The sequence below is a fragment of the Zeus faber genome (assembly GCF_960531495.2).
Source record: "Zeus faber genome assembly, chromosome: 17".
In the NCBI taxonomy this organism is placed as follows: Eukaryota; Metazoa; Chordata; class Actinopteri; order Zeiformes; family Zeidae; genus Zeus; species Zeus faber.
Genome location: NC_137204.1, coordinates 8,141,910 through 8,169,089, shown reverse-complemented (window position 1 = coordinate 8,169,089; position 27,180 = coordinate 8,141,910). Strand labels below are relative to the sequence as shown.

At 41.7% G+C, this 27,180-nt stretch overlaps 1 protein-coding gene across 2 annotated transcripts in view; it reads right to left on the bottom strand.

The window, feature by feature from the left end:
- Positions 1–26,592, bottom strand: part of pik3r1 (phosphoinositide-3-kinase, regulatory subunit 1 (alpha)) — a 30,021-nt gene extending 3,429 nt beyond the window's left edge. The window contains exons 1-12 of one of the 2 annotated variants that reach the window (XM_080017957.1): positions 26,453–26,592; positions 24,883–25,360; positions 10,719–10,811; positions 10,555–10,629; positions 10,026–10,157; positions 8,098–8,299; positions 7,726–7,808; positions 1,055–1,256; positions 770–950; positions 537–662; positions 304–446; positions 33–209 (exon numbers count right to left, since the gene is read on the bottom strand). In XM_080017957.1, coding sequence (XP_079874083.1) covers positions 33–209; positions 304–446; positions 537–662; positions 770–950; positions 1,055–1,256; positions 7,726–7,808; positions 8,098–8,299; positions 10,026–10,157; positions 10,555–10,629; positions 10,719–10,811; positions 24,883–25,219 — 1,751 coding nt within the window. In that variant the 5' untranslated portion in view covers positions 25,220–25,360; positions 26,453–26,592. Of the gene's footprint in view, positions 1–32; positions 210–303; positions 663–769; positions 951–1,054; positions 1,257–7,725; positions 7,809–8,097; positions 8,300–10,025; positions 10,158–10,554; positions 10,630–10,718; positions 10,812–24,882; positions 25,361–26,452 lie in introns of both variants that reach the window. The other variant, XM_080017956.1, reaches the window with a different exon arrangement.
- Between the last annotated feature and the right edge of the window lie 588 nt (positions 26,593–27,180).

Sequence of the window (27,180 nt, the reverse complement as noted above, 5' to 3'; positions counted from 1 at the left end):
AGCGGCTACGACGCACTGAACAAGTCACTCACATGAGATACTGATCTCTGGTCTTCCTGAGCTGGATCAGGTCAGGCTTAATGCTGTTCATTCTCTTGTCAATCTCCCTGTAGTCCGCCGCCTGCTTCTTCAGATCCTCCTCCAGACGCCGCTTGCTGTCGACAATCTCGCTGATCCTCGACTTCAGCTTCTCGTAGTTGCCCATGATCCTGAAGACGGTGGGAGCGTAACATCTGAGCGACTGACCTTTGATGGTCTGGAACACAACGTTTTGACGGCATCGGGAGGAGGACGAGGGCTCACCTCTGGATCTCCTTCTCGTTGCCTTCTCTCCGGAACTTCTCGATGTACTCCTTGCTGTATCGCTCCTGTGTTTGGCACTGCTCCTCGAAGATCTTGATGGTTTCATTGAAAGCCTCGATGGCGGTCCTCTTCATCTGGATTTCCTGAAAAGCAGAAAACAATATGGTTGGGTTTTTGAAACAACATTGGTGTGTGTTGTAAAAACGCATGGAGGCCACACCGTTGAAGCGTACCTGCGACGTCCTGGTGTACTCCTCGTAGAGACGGTCGTACTCCTTGTTCTTCTCCTGGTACTGCTCGTGGTACTCGCACAACTTCTTCCCCACGGCGTCAATGCTGTCCTCCTTCACGACCTGATCCTATAAAACAAAAAACATCATCATCAAAAAACATGAATGGACACAAATTTGAAGTGGCTTGTTATTCGTCATTTCGTGTGCACGTCTTGGTTGGGCTGAATTCTCACCTGCTGGTGTTTAGAAACTGGATACTGTAGTTTGACATCCAGTTTGGGGTTGTACTGAGCCAACGACTCATTGCGATAGTGGTTGATGAGCTCCACGACAGAGTTGAAAGTCAATGGGTCGGAGAAGCCGTACTTCCCATCTCGGTGGAATATTTTGATGAGCTTGTTGTTACCTCCTTTCCTGTAAACACAGAATGAAAAGCCTTTGAAGACATCTGCCAACTAGTGAAATACATTGGAATGGGCCGAGCGAGAGAGTGAGGAAAAATAAGGGGTGAGCTGTACCTCAGGGTTAGAGTGTAGTCTCCATGCATCTTTGTGGAGGCGTCTCTGACCAGGAACGTACCATCTGCAGTGTCCCTCAACTTCTCATTGACTTCCTCCCTTGAGATGTCCCCCCAGTACCACTCAGCGTCTTGGAGCGCCATGTTGTTGTTCATACTGTTGTTAATCACAGCTGTGGGCTTGGGCGGCTTTGGAGGTAGTGCTAAAGGGTCAAGAGATACACAATTCCATTTTAACAGCATAATAATACGCAGTGTTATTATTGTATACCAAGTATACACTATAATGTGGGTATATTATAAGTGAACACAATATTATTTAAGGAGGTTAATAACTGTGTTATGCTGCTAACTCACTTCTATTGTCAACCTTGAAAGGGACTTATATTCCCTTGTAATAATTCCCTTCCCAATACAATTGTATTAGCCTGGTTGGAAATGGAACTGGGTGATAATTCTGATCTTATTACATATTCATTTGTGAGTCTCCCGACTCTGGAAGCAGAGCACTCATATAAACAAAAAGTCAAAAACAGCTCTCCAAGGCTAGCACAACCCAAAGTCATTGGTTCTCCTTACTGGGTGCAAAGAAACGTGCCCTTCTCCAGTGAAGGCAGGTGTAACAGGCAATGTAACGCATGAGAATGGATTTCATTACAAGACCCTTTACATACATATCTTTCTGTAGAGATACACCTTGGAAAAAATGATTAAATACATCCTCATGAGCCTGCAATCCTGCTTATATTTCCCTACGGCTTTGAAGGTGCAATTTATTCAATTTCCTTTGCCTTTAGGCAAAAGCTCACTGTCTCAGTATCCTACACAGCATAGACATGGTGTGAAATTACCTAAAGTGAGTATCCTTCTAGTAGCACGAACAGTTTCAAAGCAACGCTACTAGCAGCACAGCTTAATCATTAGGGTATTTGTAACCCACAAATTTGCATTCCCTTTGTTTGCTTCGACTGCATTACCAGCCTTTTTGCTGCAGTGGAGCATGCAGGACTTAGCTCCTGTAGGCAGCCACAAGCCACCAAGTTAATCATAAAACCACAATCATGATAAGCAACAACATTCAAAAACGGGGAATCTGTAAGGACTGATGGACGGCTAGAAATGACAATCTGGGCCCATCTGCCCATTTGGTCCACTAAATCCTCAAATTCCCACCCCTGAGCAGTTGTATCACATGCCCTGGCAAATTGCTTCAATTTCATATAACACAGCTAATTTTTACTCATCATTTCAAGTACTGCATTTCTATCAAGAGTCAAAATGCACAACCAGAACAAGCTCTATCTGTCATGCACATTCAAAGTGAAAATGAATTGTTCACCTTTTGAATAACTCCCTAAAAATCAATTTCAGAGCCCATTAAGAGAAGCCTGCTCAGTAACTTGTTACATCACTTACCACAGCCAATCAGATTGGGGGTCTGTCACCAACTGCTCCAGCATCTTTCATACCCTGAGAGCGCTGAGGTCATTCTGAAAGACCATTAGCTTGTGCTACTAATACGACTTCCTGTCAAACCGAATCTAACCAACATGGAATAAACCCCACTAGCTAGGCTAAAATAAAATCCACCTTTGCGTCCGGCATTTTGTCCTGCTATGTCCCTGTGAAGCGAACACGATCGAATAATCTCCGGTGCAGAGCAGAGACAGAGCTGCAGCCTCGTTCATTCTCTGCCTCCGCCACGCTCTCTCTCCAGCGTTGCCTCTCAGCCTCTTGCTGATCGCTCGGCCCCTCCTCCCTCTGCGTGTCATGCAGTGGTTTGGTCCGTCCCACTCCTGGCACTCATTCAAAGCAAGCTCTGCTGCAGCAGCACGTAGGCAGCTACATCCTAAAGCTCTGACGGGTCAGTGGCACCCAGAGGTCCAAAATATGCCTATAATCCCATAGAGTGACACTCAGGAAATCCAGAGAGCCCTCTCTGTCGGGCTGAGTAACACTTAAATAGACCCAGTTCTTGGTAAGCTTTAAATTACATGAGTGGCACACTCCAGTCAACCTAGATCTGACTAGGAAAGGTTCTCTCCGTGCTCCATTTAGAAGTGATGAAACAGACTACAATGTCCAAAAGTCAATGTACATAAAGTCGAAGATAACTGCTGTAGACGAGCATGTTGGCTACATTATGAAACCGACCAGCTTTTGTTACAGTTAGGTAGTTCTTTCCAACATTAAGTTCAAAGAAACCTGGGAAAGAGTAAATATCACAAAGAGAAAACTAGATGACTTGGAACATAGCATGAATTAAATGCCAAATTAAGACTATTTCAATAGATGCAATACACTGAATGCAAATTAAAATGAACTGCGTGGCAAGAGTTAACCGGTGTGACTCTGACCACACAGCGGTGTGGAGTGATATATGGAGCCTTTAAGAACAGCTCCTAAATGTGGAGCAGCAGAAAATGCCCCGGGGAAAACCTGTTTTCTGACACCTCCAGCTGGAGACGTTCAGTAGGGAGTTTTGCACCTAAAAACCTGACAATCTTGTTTGTTTTTTATCTCAGCAGCAGATATTTTTTTGGTTTGAAATTCTTTGCAGAACATTTTCTTTTCTCTTGACCATTTCAACCATAAAGAAAGACTGGTTATTGAACTTACGTTGCATATTGTGCATGATTTGTTGGACGAGTCTCTCCTTTTAAAGCTCCTTTTTTATGAGCCAAAAATGAAATTCCCCAAAGAGATTCAAAATTCAAGTCCTCCAGTGAAGCTCCATTTTATAGCCACTCAAAGCACTCAAATGCTGGACTTTTAATGAAGTTCGGACGTGGGCGGGCAGTTCTTAACGAAATCCAAGTAATCCGCTCAAATGGAGGCAGGTGCAACACACGACCGCCGAGCCCTCTGTCTCTTCAGCTTGTGATCTGAGAATGCAAGTGTGAGGAAGGGAGGGAGGGAGGGATGGGCCTCGCTGCCTCCCCCTGCTGCGCTAGCTTGAAGCCAGCTTGTGCAAGGTGACACTCGGCTGTATCGCACTGGTGTGGAAGTGGCCCAGCCTGAAAGCCAGCCCCTCGCGCCGCACGCGCACGAACACACACACACACACGCGCACACACACACACACACACACACACACACACACACACACACACACACACACACACACACACACACACACACACACACACACACACACTTCAATGGATGCGCGCTTCCCTCGCGACCCCGTTCTCGCTCTGTTTGTAATGGAAGAGGCAGGGGTGTTCGGTATTATGATTAACTTGCAAAGCTTCAAATATTTGCTGAGCCGCACGCTTTGAGGCAGGGAGGACATGTGTATGGGGCAGGGGGAGGAGGATTTGGGGGTGGGTGCTTCTAGAAACTAGAAGCAGCCGTCTGTTAACAAGAAGTGCTCGGGAGTGGGCCGGCGTTCTGGCCAACCAAATCTAAGTGGGCCCTTTGTCACATACTTTAAATAGGCACCCGGTAGCTGGGAGGAGGCACGCGTGCACATATGCATCGTCATTCATGGAAACTCATGAACATGTCGGGATGTCTTCAGGTGTCAGGGTTCCATTTGATGCTTTTTTTAAGACCACTTTAGGAAGAAAATCATCTCTCTCTTCTTTAATTAAGTATTGCAGGTGGGTATGAAGGTAAATATTACGATCCATCCATGTGTGACCACAAAAATAAGCAGACAGCATCGAATTCATGGAAGGAGATATCATCTACTATACTTGGTATACAGCAGAGGTAAGGTTATGAACAGGAAAGTTTAGGAACTAGATACGTTTATTAACACTGTTTCCTTTAGATCAGATAGCAAGGTAAGCGATTCAGAACTGGAATAAACCCAACCATTAATTTTTTCCCCCCACAGAACTTCATACAGGTAAGTAGAAGGATTTTCTATGATTTCTCTCTATAGGCAAGTATGACAGGTAAGTATCGTACAGGTAGTAGTGTTGTCTTTCTTTTAATGTTGAATAGGATTTACTGTAGGCCAAACTTCCATATCTATTGTACTATAGTCAGGGAGATTATAGTGAAACTAGGATCAAAACATTCATTATTGTACATTCCCTAACAGTGAGGATGTCTTGTAAATTTGTGGGAGAAATGGTGAGGTTTAACTATTCATAATTTTGCTAGCTACATATAACATGGAATCGTACCTAATTCTGTCTAAATCTATGAAAATATAAAATGTTTGTATATTTGACTTTGCCTATATATTTTTTTTATCTTGTTACTATGTTTTTGGGAGGAGTTTTGGGGCTTGTGTGTGTGTTTGTATGCATGTCTATGAGTGACATAAAAATTACTTGAAAAAATATATATCTCTCTAGTTGGTTTGCAACTACCCTCCATGCCAATCAATAAATCTATCCATTCGTCCACCCGTACATCAACACGTCCTGTGTGCATTCGGTGTTGTGCCCCTGCAAGGAAAAAATAAAAAATACTGACAGCTGAGAGTGTCCCATGCAAAGGTGTATTATAAATAGTCCTAACAGGTAATAAAATGTTTAAACAGCCACACTCAGATCTGGGCCTCTACGCCCACCAAATAGAGCCCTTTTAACTAGCACTATAAAAACAGAACTCATGCAAGGCTCCGCTCTCTCACACCACCAAGCTGGAGGAAACGGCCCGTGGCGAGCCCATTCCATTGGTTAATGTACTTTTACGATGCATTGCCAGTTAACGTCCGCCATAAAGAAAAAAACTGAGAGGAAAACAAAATATAACATCCAAACTCCCCTGCCTTCCCGATTTTTCTCATGGATTGATGCATGCATCGATATTTATACATAACCAACTGAAGCCAACCCCAACCCTATCCCCTCCCAACAGATGTATTGAAAGTTACAAAGCAGAGGGTAATATCATGTGAGAATTAAAAAAAAAATTTGGGAGGCAACAGATATATACCTCCACATTTAACACAGCAGCTGTTAGTCATTAGCAAACCAACATTACAGGCAGAAACCACTGCCAATGCATTTGGTAGAAGTTCATTTTGGATGATAAAGTAGCAAAATGAATGCAGTTGGTGTAAGTGTTGCGGTAACACAAAATTGTTAACCCGTAAAGATGCCAGATTTGGCACACAATGAACGTAGTTCAGGGCTCGACATTAACTCTTGTCCGCTTTCCCAGGGCAAGTAATCTGTGTTCAGGCAAGTGGAATGCCTCATGGAGTTGTCTGATAAGGCAAGTGAAAAATTAATGGGACTCTAAAGTAATGTTATCAGAGAATAAACTGCATGCTGTATTGCTGCTTTTCCAAATGTGATCTCTACGTTATGTGAAAATTAACTTTGTACCGTATCGTTGAAGCAGAGCTTTTCCAGCTCCATCCATGCAGAAAATGATGCTGTGCATAGGCATAGATTTCGAGAGGATGCTGGGGATTTGTGGCCCTCAATATTTATAACACGTGCATTTCAGGGCGCAATCTGCACCCTCTTCTCCTTGTGCATGTCTGAGAGCCAGGCAGAGGTAGCCGGCCCCGCCCGTGGCTTGAGCAGATTTACGAATAATCATCTATCGCTTTTCGACTCCATTGATCGTGATTGACATTGATGACAGAGGATTTTTTTTGTGCACCAGAAGAAATCCGGGCATTGAAACGGGGAAAGTGCAGTTTACTGTGTTCTGAAAGTGGAGCGGAGAGGGGGCGGAGGCTCTCTTGCTCTCTGTTCAGAGCTGTTGAGTAACAACTGATGATCGGATCTAACTTCCCCGCTCTACAGGCCCGTGCAGAGACTTTAAGAGGGGCACAAAAATAAAAAGGCCCATGGACCCCAAGCTAAGCTTCTAGGCATTTTGCCGCTCTGGGAAAACGGAGCAGCACAGTGGAGCGCAGATCACGGGCATCCGTGATGCATATCGGGACTCCCATGATCTAAGCTCCACTGTGCGCACATTGCGGGCATGCCGAGGAAACACTGCTCATGAATGTGCATATCTTGCCCAGATAATCCGCTACCTTGATGCCCATTTACAGTTAAAAAACCCCACGTCTGATTAAAAGGACACCATGAGTTATCAATGGGCAAAGGGGCAGGTGCTCAGGCACCCTTCGCCTCCCCATTGCTTTTCGTTTTTTTGGGACATAATTTAGGAAAAATTGGATGTTTTTGTGTAAATACTTTACTTTTAAATAAAAAAATCCTGCAGTTCTGTAACAGGGAGACAGCATTTAGTACATTACATTACATTATGTTCTGCACAAAATGTAAATTCTGAGTCGGGTACAGCCCTACTTTCTTTCTACACACTTTCTATTAAAATTTTACTGCTCTTTTGTAGTTATTCAGATCCTTCCTTCCTTCTGGACTTCTTTGTAATGTTTACAGCATTTCTGTCAGGTTCCCCTGGTTGTTTGTGTACAGCAGCCCCTGTCTTTCAGGAGAATATCGCCATGGCATCTACACAGCACTGTGTCAACTACAAAGCTTGCGCTCTCTGGTAGTGCGTGCGCTATGAGCTGCGCGGCTTGCATGCGGCGACTATAACAGAGCCTTTAATGACACGTTAACTCCACTAATCATAGCATTTACCTAAAACCATCAATAGAATTTGCCTGCAAATCATTAATCATTAAATATATACATAATTATACATTATTTATTGAGGCAAGATGATGAACTTTTTAGATGCTAAAGCATTAATGCAAAAAAACAAAAGGTTTAAAAATACCTGGAGCTGCCTGGCATTCAATCCATTCACTGGTAATCAGGGTCTCGAGGATCTTGATGTGAGCCTCCAGGCTGGGTTCACAACTGGAGTCAGAGGAGTCAAACCACATAGGGTCAGCGTTTCACAGACAGATTTAAATAACAAAAAAAATATATATATAAAATTCACCTGTGGCTGCTTTAAATCAAACTTAAGTTAAATCTCAGAATGTGTCGGGAGAGTACAGAGCACCCATGTGAGTGCTTGGTTCGTGTGTGTTTCGGAGTGGGTATCCCAGTCAGCTTGGTGGAGCATCCGTACTTGTATTTGTGACAGACCATGTGTTGTGGGTCGCGGCGCTCCCTCGACAAACTGCGCTTCCAATGCACCCACCTGGCAGCCTGCTGTCTGAAAAAGACAGGGCAGAATATTTCTCCCAGGGCTCTTGCGGTGAGCAGGTTTTTGGAGCCGTTGTGGCACACCCTGGCGAAATGCCTCAGCAGGCAGTGTAGCGCAAGCCAGTACTGGGCCGGCAGACTGGGAGAGCTGGCGGCGCTACGCAGCAGCTGGGCACACTCCTCGGGACTCACCGCCTCTGTGGGATTAAGGGACAACACAAAGGTGTGGAAGGAGCATTGAGATTAAGATAAGACAAGAGCTTTATTAATCTCCCACGGAAGGCATTTGGAAGTTACGGCAGCTCAGTGAGAAAAGTGAATCAAGTACAGAAAGTACGGGTATACACACAAAGTTAACAGAATAATTAAATACAAAATAAAAATAAACAATTTATAGATCAAGAAAAACATAGGGTACAATGAAATAAAATAGAATGGAAATATAAAATAAAAACATGTGCAATGTAGCACATGGAAATGATATAACAGAAACCACAAAAAAAAAAATCAAATTAAATAAAAAATAAATCAAAAAACAATCCTTGCCCTACATTTTGGGCTCTATGCTGAAGAAGTACTTAGTAGAACACGTTAGTTCACACAGAGACAGGCAGTAGGAAACCACTGCGTGTTTGTGTGGTTTACAAAGAGTAGAAGGTACACTGGCAGTTGATTGGCTGGCTAAGAGATGTTACAGATAATCTCTCAGGTTTGTTTTAGTTCCCATTAACCACAGATATCCTGTTTCTGGCCATGTGACGGCAAGAGAGAACACATAGTCCTACAGAACGACGGCTGTGTGTGCAGTAATGCAGCATGTTGGTGTGCTACAGACACACACAAGACACACAGAATAAAATACATTCTTTATATTGGGTTATTATTAAAAGCACATATATTAGAGACCAAAGGCAGAGTGAGGAGTAGTGTTTTCCGTCAAGGGCCAATATCGACTCTTGAACCAAGTCCTGTGCATTTGTGAACAAAGGTACAGGTTGTTCAATAGCAGGCCATGGGTAGATTAGAGCAGCACTTCTAATTTTAGCCAATCATTAACTAGACATATGTACTTTTAGGCTGATATACGGCCAAATATGAGCCAACATTGAAATATATCTAACTATGGAAGGAAGCAGATTGTGTGCAGAAGTGAAGGGACAGCCAAGTTTTGGACATTTCTTTGAATGCACACAAATGGCTAAAGAGTGATTAAGGCTTCTTGAACAATGTTGCCATAGAGTTTCAAAAACTTGAAGGATAGGTTTGACATTTTTCAACACAGGCCTTATTAAAATGCTAGTTCCCATCATTTATAAAGGTTGTTAGCACAACCAGGCTGAACGCGTCACTATTGGGAAACTTACCATTCTGCTGCAGCATCTCACTGTGGTATTTATGCAACCCAATGGGGCAAACGTTTTTAAAAAAAGCTTTCAGCCTTTAAAAAAAAACAAACATTTAGTTCCTTGTCCAAAACAGGAAACTCATGTCAAGTCATGTGTTTTGACCAAGTTTTGAATAACATAACAGTAATAGCTCATTTTCTTTCAACCGCTTTTTGCAATTTTCATCCAATGCTAGAACAGGAAGCAGCAGAAATTCCTGTTTCTAATTTGCGCAAGTGCAAAAGACTCAACAAAACCCTGGAAAACCAGATAGAATCTACGGTTTGTACAATATTGTGAGCAAAAAGGACAGTGAACATGAAAAGTTTAAATGCTGGGAAACAATATTTTAATAAGGCTGGGGTTGAAAAAAATGACAAACCTATTACTAAATGACAGTGATTTTTTTATGATATCATAAATTAACAAAGGCCCATGTCAGAACATAACTATGGATGTTGAAATGAGAACCAACTTATCAACGCCCCAGTAAATGTTCATCAATTCATTGGTCCAGTACACCACAGCACCATCTCACCTTGGGCAGTGTGGACCATCTGGGCATAAATGGATGTCGGGATTACAGGCTGGGGAAGGTCCTGCAGGTATCTACGAAGGCCATCAGATAGGACTGAAAGTTCCAGCTGATCCAGTTCTGCAGAAGGTTGATCTGTATAAAAACCACAACACATACATCCCTCAATTATTTGGCATTTGATTAGAAATTATTTGTATGTGGATTAGGAGATATCTTGGTAGGCAACATTTGTATTGTTCTGATTTAGTGAAAAAACAAACAAAAAGAAATCCAGCTCATGATGCATACTTTCAGTGAGTTCCTAATCCTGCAAATTCAATTTGAGAGTGCAAAATATAAATATAAAAACCAATGGGGATGAGTTAAGGCAAGCCAGTTGAGAATTCAAACCGCAACTGATTTGGTAGTTCACACAACGGGCCTTCAAAACAATGGCAACCTGAACGCAAAGGCCCAACCATACCATCAGGGCTGGATTCATATAACCTCAGGTTGTTTTTGTATATATTTAACAAAAAAGGCAATTTACCGCATTCAAAGAACTGTCTGATCTCCAGCCCACCACCAGCAGTGAATGTCCGATATAATGTGGGGTTATCTAGACCTGCAAATATCAAAACAGAAGAACATTAGATGATAGAATTTATAAGCAGACTGTCATATACAGCAGAAAATCCCATGAACACGACTCACCTTTCCTTTCAATAGCCTCCAGTAGCCTAGCCAACATGGGTGGAGCAGTTTCTGGGGGAGCAAACTGCTCAGTCAGGTCCAGCAAACTAAAGCCTGGTAGGAACATAGGATATAAGACAGGATGATCAATAAGACAAAAAGGGTTGAGCACTAAATATGATGGGTAATGCTATGTTGCTTTGCAGTAAACTACAAAATAAAATGGTTTGGGGGAGGGGGACTAAATACAAAATAAAACATCAACGCATCATTGCCTTTGTCCCTGGGCTCTTTTAGACATTTATTATACTTATTCATAATATATATTTTTAGTTTATATTTATTATTATTGCTTTAACTAAAAAAAAGTACCTTCAAAGTCCATGTTTCTTTCTTAAAACATCTTTCTTTGTCCCATTAAAAACTGTGAATATCCAGTTTGCTTTGTGAGCACAGCATCGTTATTTTGGGACTACCCCCCACCTTTTGTCACAATCATAGTTGAAAAGGAGGTTTTAGTAAAAATCCAATCCAAAAAGTCTTGACCATGTTTCCATTCCACACACAGGTCACATTTCAAAATGCCAAAAATGAGGGTAATTGTATTAGATATGAAGGGAATACAGCCACACAGAATTAACTACTCCACTATGATGTGACGGGTGGATTAAAAATGAAAAAAAAAAAGTTTTTGATATGGTTTTTTTACGTTAAATTTTCAATGTCAGTTAGTGGTTTGAGCGCTACAACCCATCTACACATGGAGTGATTTGGGGGCCAACTTGACCATTAGTCAAAGCTTCAAAGATGTAGCAGGCACGAGACCAAAGGAGTGGCTGAAAGACCCAAAGGTGACCACGAGGGAAAACAAAGGAATGATTCAGAAGAAGGAGTTTCTGAGCAGGAGAATATATTAGGTTAGCCCTAGGTGGACCCAAGGACTAAGAAAATACCCTGTGAAATGAGGTAAGCCAGGTCAGAGTTTTTTTTACCCTCTCTGTTCTTCAGATCTTTGAGTCCAGGTGTAGACATGAAAGGAAGAAGTTCTGGCAAGGATTTTATTTGAATTTGCAAAAGCTTATTTTGAAAAGACACTTTTCTAAAAGGCCTTACTGTTTGAGACTGAGTCTGCAATTTCTAAATGCTGAGGGTGATGAATGAAGCCCCTTTCTGTTAGCGTTGTTTTCTTTTCTATCTACCCTGAATTATTGCAGTTAAAAAAAATAATAATATTAATAATAAAATCACACATTAACATGCCTCCAGTAAAGTCATCAAACAATACAACCTGGCCATTAGCATGGAAATACTTGTTCTCCCCAGCAAAGCTCAATCAATTAAATAAAATTGATTGCTCTTGCAAATTCTATAGCACAATTTCGGAAACATTGCACACATGTCAAACTATTAGAAGTAAAAGGCTGGATAAACATTCTTTGAGCTGCCTGATATGCAAAAGTCAATGTAGGACAACTACTCATCTGGAACACGTTATTGGGACCGAGGAGCGGGGGCTTTTCTCAGAAGCCATGAACTGTGAGATGGAACACCAAAGTTTCCCCAAATATAGATCTAGACACGCAGTGCTGCCAGCACACACCTTGGAAGTGTAACCTTTCTCCCAGACAGATATCCAGCACAGCTGACCCTCCTCACCCGACGCACTTCTGAGAATCCCAATGCATGAGCTGGAGTTAAAATTATACTCACAACCTGCTATATTTCCATGTAGTAAAGAATTCAACTCATTAAAGCATTGATCAATGTAATTACACTAATAGAATAAGTATTTTTAGTGATACTAATAAAGACCTTGTGTCTTTTATGCTTTTATACTATTTGTTTTAGACAAACTATTTCATCTTTGTTATAAAAAAGGTGTCACGAAAAATTTGACGATTCAGTAGCCGGCACAAAGACAATTGTCTGTCTTGTTGTCATGCAGTTGTCATTTACTTCTCTTAAAGCTTAGTGTGTTCTTTTTGACATGACTATTCAGATGTGTGTTTATTTAGTCTTTCAATAGTTGCCCGGTAACTGACATGGACCGGGCTGCGATAGAGTTACTTCTTAGTACGGTTGAGCGACGTGATAAGTTTCAGCACCAATGGAAACGTGTCAAGTAACAGACAAAATATGGCAGACATTTCTTAAGCCATCAGTGGTGATTTCCAGGAGGCCCTGGCACGAGATCAATCAAAGCGTCAACATGATTCTACTCAAAGCACATTATCTCTGTGGATTGATGGATAGAATGATAGAATCTATAAAGGGTTTATAATTGTTCTCTGACTCCATGATTTGGGGCATTTCAAAATAGTGCGTAAGAGGTAATTCTAAACATTAGCACATAAGACACATAGCACAAGACTATGCATCTTATGTGCTAAAATTCTGTATGTGCTAACACAAAAGTTGTAGCCTTTCTTATACATAATCTGAAAGAATGCAAATAAATTATCAATGTCCCCAAATAAATGATTAATCGCAAAATGTCTGTAATTAATCATGACTTACTTTGAAATCTCATCTATAAATCTATAAAAAAATGCATTTGAAAATTTAAGGAATCTTATATTCCCAAACAATTCAAGTTAAGTAGACACTAGGACAAGGTAAGGATGACACAAATTGCGTATTATGGTACTTATGGCTGTTGAGCTGTCTGGCAGCTTTAAACCAGCAATTTAGTACTTCACCTTTCTTATCCATCACCAGCACTGTTACTCTGGAAAATAAATGAGCATAGATCTATGCAAAAGATATAGAGGAGCATGATTTTCCCTTGTGAGATCATCAATTGTGCAGAAAGCCAAGAAGCCAAAAAGGACAGGATAAGTGCTTAGTAAAATAAAGGCTATTCATTAAAAATTAAAAATGAATAAAAAGCATTATGCTTCTTAAGTTGATACACATATTTTAACGTGTTACCTTTGATAGTCTAACAGAAAGTCTTCCTTTTCTTCTATTGTACTGCAAATATACGATTGCTACAAATTAAAAAAGTCAAGACTGAACCAATCAGGAGTCTGTTCAAACTTTCTCCAAGCACTAAAACTCTGTTGCCCTGGAAACATGGGTAAGAAGAGTAAGGGTGGCAGGGGCCCCTTGAATGTGTCTCTACAAGCCTGCATGTTGTGACTGATATTCAGGTTGAGGAAGTCCGTGCAGCTGCCTGGAGCTACCCTGGTATGGGTGACAGTCTCCCCAGTTCAAACAGTCTGTCTCAAATGCAGACTATAGTAAAGACAGGGCACGGGCAGCACGGCCAGACTAAAACATAGCACTTCAGTTTAAATTTAGACGACCAACTCAAGTATCCAGTATTTTAAGAGTTGGCCTTTTTTGATTTTGGTGTAGCTGAAGGACCACATGTGGTACAATTATTGCAAACAATAACTGCAGCTAGTACAATTATTGGTAACAACCTAAAAGCTTTCAATTTGTCTCAAGTTAACAATTTGAAATAGTGCGTATTTTAAGTTGAGGAAAGCTGCAAAAGCCATAGCTTTAACTAAATAAATATTTTAAGCTTTAATATACAGGTACTCCTCACTTAGTGACCGAGTTCTGTTCCCAGGACCAGGTCGTTAAGCGAATTGGTCGATAAGCGAGGACCCGTGTTATTTCACGGTAAGGGGGCGTGCCATTGTGAACGCTAGTGTAGTGAATACTGACAGACTGTGGGAACGAGACTGAGACTGACAATGGTGATAAGAGGTATACAGTATATTTAGTGTATATAGTATATAAAAGGGTGATGTGCGATGACATGCTTGACGCTGAGACGCCGCGGTATTGTACCCAGCCTACCTTACAGACTGGTCAGAGAGCTGGTCATAAGTCTGAACAGTCGTTAAACAGGTAGGTCGTTGAGTGAGGAGTACCTGTATACACTGAATGCAGCAATCTAGAGCAACACAGCAGCATCATCCAATTTCCCTCCGGCGGGACACTATAGCTCAGTAGTTTAGACAAATTAGTGGAGGGATGGCAGAAGTAAGTTACTGCTAGCTGGAAACAACAGTACCAAAATTTGTGACAGACAGTGGTCAAACTGTTGGTCTTGCTTAGAAAAATTTTACATTTTTACATTTCTGACTTAACATCCAAGAAGACTGGAAAAGAATAGAATAAATTTGGCTGCAATCCATTTTGCAAGCCAAAGCCACAAATGAGAAAAGGTGAACTTGTGTTTTAATTTTGAAAATACCTTACCACCTTTATGTCAACAAAGGAAAGTATTACTTGAAGCATTGTGATTCTCTTGAATGATTCTAAATTGATGCACAAAACTCAATCTAACTTTTATAGTTCTGTTGTGCTGTATAGGCTGTAGAGGCTTATGAACGAATATTGTATAGCCAAAACATTTCCAATATATGCAATACAATCTAAAGGATAAATTGGAGGATCATTTATTAAGATTATTTCTGACAATTCATTCTGCACTTTGCAGCTAGTGCACACATGGGGATTGATCAAAATAACAATGCAGTTGCATTTTTGTTGTGAAAAATGACAGGTTGGAAAAGCAACTACGATTTAGAGAGGTGGTCAGAGAAGATGGCAGCTGTGTGATGGCTGTGAAGAACTGTACAAATATGACAGCCATAAGAGAGACATCCAACATGGCACGACATGTGTATGGACTGGGAAGCCATCCCAGCCAAATAGGGAACCAGCAGGTGTTTCTTCCAGCTGCCCCAGACTATATCGTCCTTCATGCGTGGTTAGTCTGTGTTGTGAAGGCTATCTACTGTGCTGGAGAAAAACTGAATGCACATAAAAACCTTAATTTAACGTAACAATCTTCATTTTCAAAAAAAGAGAACCAACCCTCGATAGCTGCAAAGTTTCAAAATTCCTCTGATTTATCGAAGTTACAGTCAAGCAAATTCATGAGATATCTATAATGAAAGATGACAACTGCAGTGTAATTTTGTTTAAGCACATTTTAAAAAAAGAAAGAAGAGGAAACTCCAGGCTCCAGAGGTAAACCTGCGTCTCTACTGGACAGCCACTATGAGATTTGAACCTGCGCCGTCTAGTGGACAACTGAAATAATTAATTTCACAAAATTAAATACATAATTTAATGCTTTAAATGTAGATGCTTTACAAAAATTATATTATGGAGTATGGAATTTGGCCATTTAATCAAAAAATATTCTCATTACTTTACAGACAGTTCTTGGTAGTGGACTCCGATTTTTGTATCCCAGTGTTAGGAGAGAGGATTATAAAGGATCCTGCTTTGGGCTAAAGGTTAAAGCATAAAACCTTGAACGGTGGGCATGCGAGTGTTGACTCAGCATTAGAAATGCAGACTTTGTCTCCCCCTGCAGGATGGAACTTGTAATGCAGAAGCCCAGGAGTGACCAATGCGAAGCTTGTTGCTATAGCGTGACCATTAACCCTGTAAGGGCCAGAACACAAAGGAACTAAAGAACTTAACTTCAACGGCCTCTTTTTATAATGTGCAGAGTCCAATCCAACTTAAAAAAATAAAAGCTGACATCTAGGTGAAAGATTTTCTTCCAGGCGCTAAAGCATATAAAAGATAATACCCAACCTCATGAAAAAAAACAAAAAAAACATATTGCTGCAATAGATCCCTGCTATGATCCATGAGTGTAGCTTTAGTTATTATATAGTCCTCAGAATGACCCGAGGTTTCGGGAAGCCTATGATCTGCCTTATTTTAGCAGTTACATAATGCCACACCTCCGCAGCACAAGGCTTTCACAGAACCTAGCAACACTGGCTTGTGCAATCGGAAGCCGTTCTAATTCTCTCTCCCCCTCCCTCTCTCGCTCCATCTCCCTCTCTCCAAGACTCGAGTCTCTAGAGGTGATCCAAGTAATGAAAGACACATGTGCACACTCTCACGCACAGTCCCATGACAGTGTAGAACATTGGATGCATTAAAAACAAAAAAAAAAAAAAAAAGAACACAAAAGCAATTTATTCAAATTAGCACATTAGCCTCAGCTTTGTAAAGAGCACATTTTATGGTAGTAATTTAAACATAAGAGGCTAGATTCGAAGCGAGATATTCTCCAAACTTTCATAATAAATACAGAACTGAGAAAAATGGTCCTAAATAAGCTACCTGCCAGTAGCAAAATAAAAGCTGTTTAATCCGTAGCAATAGCAAAAGGCAGCAGGAGAGTGGATGACCATCCACATGGTAAAACAGTGGTCATTGGCTCCCCATTCACTGTGCATCCATTTTGGCTCTGGCGCCATTGTGCGCCAAGTTACTGCAATCAGCACTTAGTACAATACTGATTCATCACAATGCAACAAATTGGTCCACCACGCAGTCTGTGTGCACCCCTCTACCACCATCACATTCCCAAATCCAGTTGATTTTAGTCCTATATGTTGTATTAATGCATGTTAACAGTTTTTAGGCTAGATGTTTTGGGCTTCATGAGATATGAAAGGCATAGGCCTTCGTGTAAACAGGAAACTCAATTGTGATAATCCAATATAGCAGGAAATGACATTTTTTGCATAAAAGCAAACACTAATACGACAACAAAAAACTCCAATGTTGAATACAGCAGATGTTTGCCTGCGTGCTGAGGAGGCCTCCAAAAAGGAGAGACACATTATCTCAATCACTAGCTATGTAGAGCACTCTGCACACAACTGCCTCAACTGCAGCCTACTCCTTACAGGCCTTCTCAACCACCAGACGCAGTCCAAAACCTTACATTTGGTACAACCAGCACAACTTCAAACATGGTCTTTGTGTGGAAAATAACTAGGTCAGTAACTGTATAAAGCCTGTTTTATATATAAGGCTTTTTTATATGCTCACAAAAGGACAGTAAATATGTACCCTGATACACCTCGGAAGGATCAGAAGATAACGGCATCGAATATTTCTAAAACAAGCCCGAGCATGTACTTTTACAGCCATGACCAGCTATGTAGACTTTCAACTCATTTTAGACAAGTAGTCCCTTAGAGAGAATGTTGGAAAATAGGGTGGAAGAAATGTACCATAAATAACGGAACTTCAGGGATGTGACAAAAGAACATTTTAATAATTTAAAGCCTCCATAAATCAAATACATTCCTTGTATACTGCCTACTGCCTTCAATCCTCATTTAGTAAAAGAGCGATGTTTATGTCGATAAACACAGAAGGCTAGCATTTCCCCTCAAAAACAAAATTCAGGCCCGATCTGCAGACAGAGTACAGATCTACATATGCAAACAGAGACGATGCAGACAATAAAATTGAACCATTAACTGTTTATTTAAATTCAGCAATTTTGTGTCTCATTCCTAATATGATATCGGCAATATATATCGGCCAGCGGCCACCATGCTCGCTAAATATCGGCATTGACACCGGCCATTAAAAAACCCACATCGGTTAATCACTAGTATCCAGTAGATAAATTGAAGACTGCGTCGTGCGATCCAAACAAAACCAATTACAATTGTGTGTTTTTATTGGAGAGGTATTTTCTTCTATTTTATTTTCCGACATTTACATGAAACTGTGCTGTGTCCTTGTCCCCAACAAGCTTGAAGCACACCACCGAAAGTCTCAAAGAAACCCTTTTAAATTAGGCCTTGTAGATCTTATGAGTGAAGATTCAGTAACTGGATTACTTATTTCTCGCCTCAAATTTGTTCAGAAACAGATTTTGGTGGACTGATAAGGTAAAGTCAGTGAAAGTTTACAGACAAAATTACAACGGAACTTGGAAATCAACCTCAAACCCCGGTGGCTCACAGAACCCGGAACTTGCGCTCAAACCCCATTGGCTCACAGAACTAGGGGCCTCAGAAGAAAAGCAGCACCACTAAACAGACTGTCCTGGAACAGGTTGGTTTAGAGGAGGTGTGTCACGATTCTCAGAATCCACAATTCGATTTGACTTTCAATTTTAAGGTCACAATTCGATTTTAACATCCCCCCCTCCCCAGCACTGACGGCTATGCCATTGTTATACTATCGATTGAGTCTTGATTTGTGGAGAAAAACACTTGTTTCGCATTAAGTAACATTTATTTGAATACATTTTTAACAAAAATGAGAATATTTACACAGAAACTTAAACAGCTTCAGCAAAACTAGACTTTAGAGTAATAAACAATAAGTTACTTATTACACTACTTTTAAGTTACTCACCAAAATAAGTGCAGAATAAAGGATGCTATTTTTGCCAGGGGACAGCGCTGGTAGTAAAAGGCAAAATACTAGCAGCTCCGAACAGAGTGATCTTTTCTCCAAACACGACAAATAACTCTCTCGATGTATTTTATTTACTCTGTTTCCTGCTACTGCTCTGCTGTGGAGCAGATCGCAGATCGCCACTGAAAAATCCCACCTGCATCGTCACGGTCCAGTGGCAAATTCCCCACGGCCCGGCACAGTCCATGAGCCGGTAGTTGGGAACCTCTGTACTAAAGGACATTCCGTCAGTGATGGTCGAGTTTATTTCCCACTTTCATCACCACATCTGTGGAATTACTGGACATTCTGGTCAAAGGCGCACTCTCCCTTGTACACACAGTGAAACGCTGGAGGAGAGGAAAACACGTGTGCTAGTGCCAGGTGGACGGGTGCAGTGTGCGTTGAGGGATGCAGCATAGCGGACCCCTTTGTGGAGCTGCAGCTTTCCCAACTCTGGAGCAAATTTCATTAAAGTCGGCTCGGAGCCGAGCGAGCCACAGTCTACTCCCTCCAGCACACGCTGCATTTGTTTACCGGCGGATCTTGACACTCCCAATATGGCGACCATGTCGAACAACATTACTACCCACAAAAATACGGGGAGAATCGCAAACCTGTTTGTGGTTTTGGAAATTCTAAATCAACAAAAGATCATTACAATCGCTTTTCTATTTTGAATCGCAATCGTGACCCCTTGTTTCGAGGTATGTTACAATGGCTAGAATGCGTAATCTGAGTGGTATTTTTAGCAAAGAAACTTCAAAAACATGTTTTGGACCTCAGAGCAGATATTAACTGCCTGATGTGCAATTCAACTTAGAATTTGCAACAAGTAAGCTACCATACAAGATAACAGTAGGCTTGGGCAATCATGCAAAATTCCAATCACTGAAGATTTTATTGGGGTGAGGGGTGTTTGCACATAGAATATAATGTAATGTGGCAAATGCGGTCTCCCCGTTCCAGAAGTGCAGGATTTATTAAGTTAAGTCAGGTATTTACACAAAACATCCAGTTTTTACTAAATTAAGTCCCATAGCAACAGAGAGACGTGCCATCCCCACAGTGTTTTTTTTTTTTTTTTTTTAAACGGGACAGAACGTGACAGTCCCTTAAATCAGACGTGTTAAATTTTTTTGTTTAATACATGTAGGAAACAAACAAAATTAAATAGATCTAAAATAAAAACAAGTTACAGGAGCCAGGTTCTAGCCAGGTATGTTTTTCATTTTCCATACAAGAAAGAAAGAAAGGAAAAAAAACCAAATTGAAATCTTTCTCTATGAAATTGTATTATATATTGCTTTATTATAATCACAAGATTTGCCTATTGAGCAGCAGGCACATGCGGGGGGGGGGGGTCTGGGCAAGATATACATATTCATGAGGAACGTGGTCCTCGGCGCACTCGCAATGTACACACGGCAGAAGGCAGATCACCCCCGCGATGGTGCGCATCGGGACGCCCACGATCTGTGCTCCGCTGTGTGTGCTGCTCCGAATTGCCCAGAGTAGCAATATGCCTCGAAGCTTAGCTGGGGGTCTGTGTGCCTTTTCTTTTTCTGAGCACCTGCCCCTTTTAACATCTCTGCACGGGCCTGTTACGATTTAATCGTAAATCTGCCCAAGCACAGCTAACAGCAAACAAACATTTCACACCAAGCAAGACTGTCAAAATGCTAAACATTTCTCAAGCACAAATAAAGTTAAGTGAAGGACCAAAGAAAGAAAGGACAAAAAAGAAATGAGCAGAACTACATTCTAACATTTTTAACCCTGCTCTTGCCCAGTGTGTCCAAACACACATGTATTCTGAAGCGAGAGGCCCAGAAAAGGAGCAATTCACTAGTGTTTTAAAAAGGCTGAAGCTGGAATGAGTCTAAATAGTTTCCCAGCGCAGCGCTCTCTTGTTCTCTCCCTCTCCTTCTCCACATCTACAGCTCTGATGTAAACCCCTGTGGCTCAGAGAGGCCCCTTTCCAAGGCTGAACTCTCCACCTCCATCGTCCTGCCAGAGAAGACTCTGGGAACATTATCAAAACAGTAAAAAAAAAAAAAAAAAGAAAGGAAAAAAAAAGATAAAAAAAAGAAAATGCTTAAGGGGTAGGCAAAGGGGAGTGGGGGCCCATTGGTGGTTGTCAATAAATCACAAACACTGTGGAGCAACAAGAAGCCTGACTATCTCAGATACACCAGACCCCACGGCCCCTTTGCTGTCCCTCCCAGGAGCCGTTCCCCCCAGCCCCTCTTTCAAGCCCCCAGCTATTCTGAAGCACTGATCCCTCCGCACACTAACCCCAGACACACAGAGACTTCTCTTCTCCTGGTGCTACATTCACACCCGCTCCAGGCTTAGCATCACCGCCTAACCACGCAGCAGCCATTCAACACATGTCCCCTTCATATTTCTCCTCACCCGGCCAGCAAGCCCTGCAAAGAATTTCACAATCACACCACAAAGGGCAGAAAGTGGAAACCTGGCAACCAGAGCTGTCCATTTAGGTGAGCTAAAAGATTTAAGCACAGGCAGATGAAGGCCAGGATGTCATAAGTTGCATGGTTTAATTGCTATAAAAAAGCATGGTTAAGACTATGGTAATACCTTATGCTGGCTTCCAGACTGGTTGTGGTTACATGCAAATTACACTTCGAGGTATTAAAAAGAACCTAAGGAATTAGGAAATACAGCACCACTAAAAGTTTTATTTAACCCAATTTAAATATTTACAAAAAAAGCTCAAAATCCTGAAGGGTGTTTCTAGAGGGCAACGTTAACAGTTTCCTGTCACATGGTGTCCTTTGCTTGTCCAAAAAAATGTAAATGTCACTGTAAATGTCAAATAGTCAGACAATATTGTGACACAACGCGGAAACGTTTTGCTTCGAAATTAGGTTGCAGCAAAGAGGTTGAAAAACATTCACCAAGAAACAGACGGTGACTTGGGAGTTGGATTAAAAAGTTGGACGATGTGGTTGCTGAAGATAGCAATAGTATGATGAACTTTATCACCCGTGCTCAATAAAAGACTTCATGTGTCATATTAACGTAAAAAAACAAAGAAAAGAGTGATGTAAATCACTAAGAAGAAGAGCAAGAACAAAAGGCTGATGGCAGGTGCGGACTGGCAAAGGCCAGTGCTATTGTCTATCATAATCATTAGCATACAGCACTCAGCCGGGCTACTGGCCGTCAAAGGATGGAACAGCTTTGAAAATCCATTAACTCTCTCTAAATTTCATAGGGCTGATATTTGTGATAATTGAATATTCTAGGGATTACACTGACATTGACAGGGGGGTTAAAGTTTACCTATTATGCTCCCCTTTACACAAGTTAATATAAGTCTCTGAGGTCACCAAAACATGTTTTTGAAGTTTTTTGCTGAAAATACCACTCAGATTATGCATACGAGCCATTCTAACATACCTCTAAATCCATTGTGTTCCCGATGCTCTGTCTTAGTGTGTGAGGGCACCCTCCATGAGTTCTGTGAGCTAATGGAGTTTGAGCACAAGTTCTGGGTTCTGTGAGCCAATGGTGTTTGAGCATGGCTTCCGGGTTTCGTTCTATGTACTCCATAACTTTCACTGATTTCACCTTATCAGTCCACCAAAATCACAGACACTGAGAAGCACCGGGACTCTCGCACATAGGGATTTTTTGATTCATTGAAATGTCGGAAAATAAAATAACATTTGGCATTAGTATTCCACTTACTGTATTACGTTTTAGGAGTCAGTTAGTCGGTCTATTAGAAAGGAATTTTCTACTTTTTATTTTATTTTATTTTTTTATTTTTTCCTAGGACATATTGTGTGCTATCACCGGGTGCGTTGCATTACATTTCACTGCATATATGTATGGAAGTATGTATATGTATGTGACAAATAAAAATCTTGAATCTTGAATCAAATAAAAGAAAAATAAAACCTTCTTGGTTGTCCTTTGGTAAAGTTAACAGCCGGTGTCGGTGAGTGGATAGCCCATTCTCCTGCTGCTATCATAGGACTATGGAAATCTATGTGCTACTTGCCGCAACACATCTGGGTTCTGAGTGAATGTCAGCATCGAGCTATGGTTTCGTTTCTATATCTACAGTGTCACTGCCAAACAAGAAAAGTTTGGCCTTTGACAGCTGCCATTGTGAAATTGCAAGTATTACTCCAAGTATAACTCTCAACTTTTAAAGTGCATTATTTGAAGTCCATGATCATTAGATTTGATCAGTGGCATACATTAAAACATTGATGGTTGACAATAATCATGTCAATAATCAACCAAGGATGTGGAGGAAATGATTGAAGTAGAGCCTTTTAAACTTTGCAACACTCTACCTCAATTTGTTCACGTCAAAGGTCCCTCTATGTAGAGAAGCCAAGCAGACCAGTTGAATATCTGTACAAAACTGCACATGAAAACTCCCTAAAACTGGTAGTATGGCAACATTCTGCCTGTCAGCACAGCAGTGAACAATATCATATACAAGCATCATCTTTGGCCAGGGTGGGGGTGGCACCAGCGATGGGCGTCTGTGATCGGCACGCCAAAACAGTGTGTTTTTATTTTAGATGTGGGTTATTTTATTTTCCGTCTCCTTATGGAACAAAACAAGTACGTATGGAACGGTAGGGAACGAAACCGTGCATAATGGTGACACTTTCTGTGACCCTCTCCCGGATCACCCCCTTTGCATGCTTTATGCGCAGTAAATAATCTTAACAAGTCCAGGAGTCATGCACGGTTCCTCTGTGTCACGTCCCCCCACTGTGTTTTATTTGGAGGAACGGGGCACGGCAATCGGGGGCACGGAGAGCAGTGTTCGCGTCCGGATGCAGACAATTTATATGATAATATATTTATGATTCCCCTTATTTATAATTCCTCATTGAAATGTTATCCCTGTGCATTTTCTAAGCTTCTATCTGTTACATCCTGTTATTTTAATGCACAGTGATCTCAGTCGACTGACGGGCTTTTCGACTGATGATTCGACTCGTCCACTTTCAGGGGGCAACCCTTATTTTAAGCACTTCTTAGACAACTAAATTACTATAGAGTGGGCCTACATGTCTACAGCACATAGGTATTCACCTCAGAAAGAAATGTGAAGTCTGAAACAATCACATTACTGTGAGATTTGCCTAAATATTTGGAAGCTTTACTGAATTTGAACGCTACGTGTAGGGTATAATTTACTCTTGATAGATAAAACAGTGCTTCAATAAAAGTTTGAATAGTATTTCACGCAATCTAGCAGATATCGATTTAATCCACAACCAGATTCAGAAAAAAATTCTATACATCTGTATGTGAGTGGTCACGTCTCTCATTACACAAATACACAACTTGATTTCGGTTAAAAGTATTTTCAGTAGTAAATCTTGGAACATAGGTAGACAGCATTCTTTGGCTAGGGCTGATCTCAAAGATACCTACGATTGATAAACAAGGTGTTTGCAATCCCCTATGGCCAACACTTCCTGTTCAGACAAAGTGTTCTCAAACATAGTTTTGCCACGGATTTGCCCAAATAGTGGACTTTGACAATTGTTATTTTAAAAAGCAGAAGGATCAATTTTTAATTTTTTTTCCCCTCATAGTTAAAGAATTCTAATTCGATTATACGTTAATGCACAACTCACACAAACAATTGTCAGTCTCTTTGCAGACCACCGACTGACAAGTAAATTGTTGCAAAAAATGTACATCCCTAATTCCGGCTGTTTAGAATTCATAAACACCAATATCTATAGTGATGTGTCTTGTAAAAAAAAAAAAAAAAAAAAATACTGTTGTGGAAAAAAGTAACCATTTCCTGTTTGTGTGGTCGAATGGCCCTTCCCCCACTCGATGCTCAATCACTTAACAAAAAAAAGAAAAACAACCCTCATGCATTTAACTTCCTCATGAAATACAAAAGTGTAATGTGTTTAAATTTACAAATCTTTGTAAAGCATCTTGCGTCCTGTGTTTCACTCACCTTGCTCGGAATCAGAGTCGGTTTCTGCTAGGAAGGATCCCGGGGCTACAGGTAAGGGCCGGAGGGGTCTCGGCTTCGGGGTTGGAGGAGAGATCCATTTCCTCCCAATGTACTCAACATATGTCCCAGGGAAGTCCCCCTTCTCCTGGGTGCTTTCATTAAAGCCAGGCAGCCAGCCGATGTCCTCCGGCCTCTGCTCCAGACCGTCGCTGCAGTTCAGGGCCACAAGGGCTCCTTTGCTGACGGTCAGTATGTCCCCAACATGCAAGTCAATGTCCTCCTCCCTCTCCTTCTTGTAGTCATACAGGGCTCTGTACTGGTATCCCTCAGCACTCATGCTGATCGATTTACGTCAAGGTATTCTTTCTAAGAAAGGAAAGTACAACCTCTGAGATAATAGCTTGAGGATCGTTCAGTCATGTGTTGCCCAGAGCGATGCGTTCCCATCAGTGAAGGGCCCGCAGAAAGGTACTGAGACCTGTAGGGGGAGAGGAAGACATTTGCAAAATGTTGCATAAGCTGGTTGAATCACACACAATACTAGTGAGTGCACGCAGGGTAGAGCTGACACAGCACAGTTGGTTTAGTTTCGTTTATCATGGAATGAGGGGTTATACAAGTGTTTAGTTGTATATTATATATTCAATAACTGCAATAACCTCTCAACGATTCGTTTTCACCTGACGTGTTTGTTGCTTCAAGCTACTTAAGTTATACTGGAATAAAACACGACTGTTGGTTGTTCTTGACAGCTTCAAACTGTTGAACTTTCAGGTTGATCCTCTGACATGGACAATGACATTACCATGTCCAACGTCCACTCACAACGCACAAATTGCATGCCTTAAAGAGTGATATACTTGACAAGGAAAACGTTGCCTCCGTCAAAGTCGCTCAACAGTAGCGGGAGTGAATAAGGAGGACTTGGACCTGGTCAGCTGTTCCCGTCTCCATCCCTACACTGACACATCAGGCTGAGGCGAAGACAACTACACTTCAGTTATCATATATATATTTATAACCCAATGTACAACCCAATCTACTTCATGGCAGGTTATTATATAACCGTTAGATACAGTAACACCGCCTTCAAACTGCACATTGTACTCGCCGTTGAACACTGTACGTACTCTGTTACACTACTGTACATACATACATATACATGGATTTTTGGTAAATTTTTTGTTATATTCTTTCTTCTTGTTGAAATATATATCTTTTTTTAAATTATTCTTTCTTAGTACTTTTCTTTCGACTTTGTTTCGCACAGCCCTTGGTGTTTCCCCTTTATCGTTCCACTGCACAGTGCTCTTGTTGCATGTGACGAACACAACTCTTGACTCTTAAACTTACGTCCAACTGGTCAAAGAGATGGGTTAGCAGGTTAGCCTGCTAGCCTGTTAGCAAGAGGACGTACCTACGCGACCGCCTTCCTCTTGGGTTTTCGGGAATCCTCCGCGAGCCGACGTCTCCAGTTCGGCAAACTCCAAAGTTGCGTATTGTTTAAAAAACTAAAAAAAAAAAATAAAAATAAAAACTAAAAAAAAAAAAATCAACCCGAGGAACTCACCCAAAACTCTCAACGCCGTCTCTCGCAGCTCCCGCGCGTCGAAAAACACCTCGGACACCCGACATTCGCCGTCGTTTAGTGGGCTTTCACTCGAACTCCCTCGGTGGGACCGACCTGCAGCTCCGACCTGCGGCTCCGACCCGCGGCTACGACCTGCAGCTCCGAGCCAGCATGGGGGACGGCGGACGGGGGACGGGGGACGGGGGACGGCGGACGGCGGACGGGGCTGGAGCTCGTCTGGCGCTGCTGTCGCTCAACCCTACGTCATCACCCGCTCCGGCCCGCGCGTTGCCTCCCTTATGCTGCGTTCACGTCCCGCGGAAGTCACGGAGGCGAGCGCCTCCCGTCGCGGGGAAATCGGTGCGGCCGCAGACAACTTTCTGAAAGAACACGGATGCATCCCGGTGCGAACACGGCGTCCGGAGTAGCAGCGTCCGAATGTTACATGAAGTGTTCGCTTATTATGTCAATTTGTTTCCACGTAAAGGAATCCACTCGACTTTGCTTATAACTTGTGCTTAAACTCCCCATCTTGTGTGCACATTTCCTGTATATGTATGTCCTTTCGTGATTTAAACGTCCGCGTTTCCGATATACTGTTAAATTGTTGTTATTATTCGGTTACAAAGGCTGAGGCGAAAGCTTTCCCGTTGCAGTAACAACCGTTCGCCCACAGCGGCGTGTGATCCGAGGGGACTTGAATGCGGCATAAGGTAAAGCCGTCAGTT